Genomic DNA, 5615 nt, shown 5'->3' with positions numbered 1-5615 from the left:
AAAAATGTCCCAATTATGAAATGAAAGCTTTTGTTTATTCACGAACACTAAAATACCTAAGCTAATGGTCAAAGGGATAAAGGAAAACTGAAGTGAATTGTAGCTTAGATGATGTGGACTTTTGTTTCTCCACGAGAGGAAATTAAGGTGATTTGAGTATCAAAAGGAAATACACAGGAACGCAAAGGTTGCCAGATATCTCGCTAAGCAAGGAAGGAATATGCCTCCGTTGTTTTCTTCCTTCTAATGCCATTTATTGTAAGTTCCAATCGATATTTCAATGACTATCACGCTTTTCACCATCTAGTACATATTGTTCAACTGTGATTGGGAAATGAAGGCGGTATAGTATTGCGATTTAGGAGGGATATTTATATTATTTTTTACCTGTATTTCTTAAGAGATCAACTGCTAATGCGAAGAATAGCAGCGATGTTGTAGATGCCTGTAAAACAACGGCCCCATTGACCTTTAAATCCTTGTAGTATAAAGTAAATCCTTAACCAGTTTTGAGTTGTGTGACAAATCCCTTTACCCTGTTCCTTTGGTTGATATGCAAAAACAGTTTGGAATCTACGCATAACAAATAAGAGACTGGGATCTGCCAAAGACAATGCAGAAATTATTCTAAATAATGAATAAATGTGTTATTCCTCTGATTCTTAGTCGGTTTAGCAAAACAAATATTCAATGATAATTCTGCTGTCATAGAGAAAAACTATACATGCAAATTTCTATCTTGAGGACAAAGTTAGGTGTACTTAGACCTTTCTGTTTTGTATCTATATAATTTAAAATCTTTAAAACTTCGTAAATTATAAAAAGTCATCAAGAAATACGTTTAAAAACCCACTTGAAAAGCTTGATTAAAAACGCCTTAGATGAACTTCCTTCCTCTTCGAAATCAGAAAACGTCTGGTTAAGAGATAATTGAAAATTGCATGCCATTAAAACACTTCCACGAAGCAGTACATAATTATGAGCTAAATGTACTGTAATAAACAGTTTAGAAGTACACTGCTCTCAAGATATACAAGAGTTACAAAACTGGAATAAAGTATAAGAGGGAAGAAGCAAAACGAAAAACCCGAAAATTTTTAAGATCCTTAACGCCGAAGACAAGATTGGCACGTGAGTGACACCTCCGCCTAGACATGTCTCGTATAATCAAGGACTCGACTCATTCCCGGACCATCCCTGACGGGGGTTCATCCACCACGGCAGGGGGGTTAGGATCCCCCGTGACAGCCTCCCCCTCCGGTTTGAGTGGGGCCAATTCCCCCATGTCTGGTAACAGGATCGTGAAGACGTGGCGGGTGATGGGTGACAGGACCCGGTCCAAGACGAAAGATATCTTGAAGAGGTGGCAGACCATGAACAACGGCCAGACCTCCGAGGACTCCCTGGCTGGATTGGACGACTGCAGCGACATGAGCGGAAGCACGGAAAGTGACAGAGGGCATCGTCAGAAGAAGGGCACCTGGAGTGTTCACGTATGGAGTGAGTACACTCCTAGTCTCTTTCTTCTTGTCTTTTACGTAATTTGACTTTTTTTTAGTTTTTAGTTTCTAGTTTTTGTATCTATATAATTTAAAATCTTTAAAAATTTGTCAATTTAAACAAAAAAAAAAAAACTTTTTTTTAGCTTTTAGTTTTTAGTTTTTGTATCTATATAATTTATAATCTTTAAAAATTCGTCAATTAAAAAAAAAACTCAAGAAATGCGTGTAAAAACCCACGGGAAAAGTTAGATTCTTTTTTTTTAGTTTTTAGTTTTCAGTTTTTGTATTTATATAATTTAAAATCTTTAAAAATTCGTCAATTTAAAAAAAAAAAAACTCAAGAAATACGTGTAAAAACCCACGGGAAAAGTTATTCTTTTTTTTTTAGTTTTTAGTTTTTGTATCTATATAATTCAAAATCTTTAAAAATTTGTCAATCTAAAAAAAAATAAACTCAAGAAATACGTGTAAAAACCCACGGGAAAAATTAGAATCTTTTTTTTTAGTATTTAGTTTTTAGTTTTTGTACCTATATAATTTAAAATCTTTAAAAATTCGTCAATCTAAAAAAAAAATAAACTCAAGAAATACGTGTAAAAACCCACGGGAAAAATTAGAATCTTTCTTTTTTAGTTTTTAGTTTTTAGTTTTTGTATCTATATAATTTAAAATCTTTAAAAATTCGTCAATTTAAAAAAAAATCAAGAAATACGTGTAAAAACCCACGGGAAAAGTTAGATTCTTTTTTTTTAGTTTTTAGTTTGTAGGTTTTGTATCTATATAATTTAAAATCTTTAAAAATTCGTCAATTTAAAAATAAAAAAACTCAAGAAATACGTGTAAAAACCCACGGGAAAAGTTAGATTATTTTTTTTAGTTTTTAGTTTTTGTATCTATATAATTTTAAATCTTTAAAAATTTGTCAATTTAAAAAAATAAAAAAACCTCAAGAAATACGTGTAAAACCCCACGGGAAAAGTTAGATTCTTCTTTTTAGTTTTTAGTTTTTAGTTTTTGTATCTATATAATTTAAAATCTTTAGAAATTCGTCAATTTAAAAAAAAAAAAAAACTCAAGAAATACGTGTAAAAACCCACGGCAAAAGTTAGATTCTTTTTTTTAGTTTTTAGTTTTTAGTTTTTGTATCTATATAATTTAAAATCTTTAAAAATTCGTCACTTTAAAAATTCGTCAATTTAAAAAAAAAAAAAACTCAAGAAATACGTGTAAAAACCCACGGGAAAAGTTAGATTCTTTTTTTTTAGTTTTTAGTTTTAGTTTTTGTATCTATATAATTTAAAATCTTTAAAAATTCGTCAATTTAAAAAAAAAAACTCAAGAAATACGTGTAAAAACCCACGGGAAAAGTTAGATTCTTTTTTTTTTTAGTTTTTAGTTTTTGTATCTATATAATTTAAAATCTTTAAAAATTCGTCAATCTAAAAAAAAAAAAAAAACTCAAGAAATACGTGTAAAAACCCACCGGAAAAGTTAGATTCTTTTTTTTTAGTTTTTAGTTTTTAGTTTTTGTATCTATATAATTTAAAATCTTTAAAAATTCGTCAATTTGAAAAAAAAAAAACTCAAGAAATACGTGTAAAAACCCACGGGAAAAGTTAGATTCTTTTTTTTTAGTTTTTAGTTTTTAGTTTTTGTATCTATATAATTTAAAATCTTTAAAAATTCGTCAATTTAAAAAAAAAAAACTCAAGAAATACGTGTAAAAACCCACGGGAAAAGTTAGATTCTTTATTTTAGTTTTTAGTTTTTAGGTTTTTTTATCTATATAATTTAAAATCTTTAAAAATTCGTCAATTTAAAAAAAAACTCAAGAAATACGTGTAAAAACCTACGGGAAAAGTTAGATTCTTTTTTTTTAGTTTTTAGTTTTTGTATCTATAGAATTTAAAATCTTTAAAAATTCGTCAATTTAAAAAAAAAACCTCAAGAAATACGTGTAAAAACCCACGGGAAAAGTTAAATTCTTTTTTTTTTTTGTTTTTAGTTTTTAGTTTTTGTATCTATATGATTTAAAATCTTTAAAAATTCGTCAATTCAAAAAAAAAAGGAAAAAAAAAACTCGAGAAATACGTGTAAAAACCCACGGGAAAAGTTAGATTCTTTTTTTTAGTTTTTAGTTTTTAGTTTTTGTATCTATATAATCTAAAACTCTTTAAAACTTCGTCAATTTAAAAAAAAAAAACTCAAGAAATACGTGTAAAAACCCACGGGAAAAGTTAGATTCTTTTTTTTTAGTTTTTAGTTTTTAGTTTTTGTATCTATATGATTTAAAATCTTTGAAAATTCGTCAATTTAAAAAAAAAAACTCAAGAAATACGTGTAAAAACCCACGGGAAAAATTAGATTCTTTTTTTTTAGTTTTTAGTTTTTAGTTTTTGTATCTATATAATTTAAAATCTTTAAAAATTCGTCAATTAAAAAAAAAACTCAAGAAATACGTGTAAAAACCCACAGGAAAAGTTAGTTTTTGTATCTATATAATTTAAAAACTTTAAAAATTCGTCAATTTAAAAAAAAAAAAACTCAAGAAATACGTGTAAAAACCCACGGGAAAAGTTAGATTGAAAACGCCTTAGATGAACTTTTTTCCTCTTCGAAATCAGAAAACGTCTGGACCTGAAGAAGAAGAATTGTGAAGAATTTGTAAATTGAACTTTGAAACAAATTGAAATTACCAAATTTTCTTGAGTTTGAAAAAAAAAACCACTCAATTCAGGAATCTAACTTTTTTTTAGTATTTCAAGCATTTAACTTTGGATATTCATCGCTGTAGTAAGTACGGCGAGAGCAATTATTGGGTGCTATTATAGTATGCTATCTACCGTCGAATTTCTACTATAGTATGGTATCTACCACAAAGTATGTTATCTACCGTCAATGTTAATCCTCCTGTTTGATGATGATTATCAAACAGATTACTTACCACAAGTATATTATCCTCATTAGACTTTAATGATAGTTTAATAATAGTTATTGGAAGGACAGCATGGATGCATAATTATAAGCAGTTTGTAGGCTAGGTTAGGTTAGGTTAGGTTGGGTTGAGTTAGGTTAGGTTAGGTTATCAAGTCGGTAGTGATCCTCCTTATTAGAGGAGGATTAGCAAGTAGACCGTATTCTTAGGGATTGATGATAGGTATCATATTATAGTCAGAGAGGGGTGGTAGATAGGAAAATCGGCGGTAGATAGCATACTATAATAGCACCAATTATTGTTTCCAAAGAAATAAAGATATGCGAGTCTTACTTTCACTCATGTTTGGATTCATGATTTCATTTTATAAGATTGACTAAAGCATTGGTTCCCAAACTAGGGGGCGCGCCCCACTTAGGGGGGCGTGAGGACGATACAAGGGGGGCGTGAAGTCATCTGCTCGAAATTACTTGTTTAATAGTATAATAAAATCATTAAAAGAACAAATATCTGTCATTACATACATGCATCCATCTCACTAAATTTGACCAGAAATTGTGCCTTAGTCTCATAAGTATTTCCAAATATTATATGCCATGTTTTCAAATTATCTATTCTTAAAATTGCAACTCAATTTTGCCAATTTGCTAATGTTCAAACTTTTTTTCAATCACTTTGAACCAAATGTTCCGTTTTTAGTTACTGGAATGTACTATTATTTGTTTGAGTGGCTTTCAATATTAAAATGTAATACAAACAGAAATCTGTTTTCCTGTACAATGCTAGGAAATAAATGTAAGAATCATTTCATATAAAAAAAAAAGAGAGGAGTGGGGGCGTAGGGGTCTACTGGAAGCAAAAAGGGGGCGTCAGGTAAGATAGTTTGGGAACCACTGTAAAGCATGCTTTTTAACTTACAAGTTTAATGGTTTAACATTTGAAAGCTTAAACAAGCACAGAAAACGGAGGATTTAGCTTCCCAAGGTAAAACATTTTAACTTCTACATAAAAACTGTATAAAATAATCCTGTCATAAACACACAGGGTAAGCTTCCACCTACATTTTGCATGTGTTTTTCATATGCTTTATTGCAATGGTAATTTTTAAGGGAGGTTTCATAACTGATATATGAAAAGAAAATAAATTCCACATTAAGTGAACCTGAAGGAGAAGAATT

At 29.5% G+C, this 5615-nt stretch overlaps 1 protein-coding gene across 1 annotated transcript in view; it reads left to right on the top strand.

The window, feature by feature from the left end:
- The first annotated feature begins 720 nt into the window (after nucleotides 1-720).
- Nucleotides 721-5615, top strand: part of LOC137621876 (uncharacterized) — a 77938-nt gene continuing 73043 nt past the window's right edge. The window contains exon 1 of the mRNA XM_068352382.1: nucleotides 721-1500. Within this exon, the coding sequence (XP_068208483.1) occupies nucleotides 1155-1500 (346 nt within the window). The 5' untranslated portion in view covers nucleotides 721-1154. The remainder of the gene's footprint in view (nucleotides 1501-5615) is intronic.

The sequence above is a fragment of the Palaemon carinicauda genome, chromosome 28 (genome assembly GCF_036898095.1).
Source record: "Palaemon carinicauda isolate YSFRI2023 chromosome 28, ASM3689809v2, whole genome shotgun sequence".
In the NCBI taxonomy this organism is placed as follows: Eukaryota; Metazoa; Arthropoda; class Malacostraca; order Decapoda; family Palaemonidae; genus Palaemon; species Palaemon carinicauda.
This window is presented reverse-complemented; position numbering and strand designations above follow the sequence as displayed.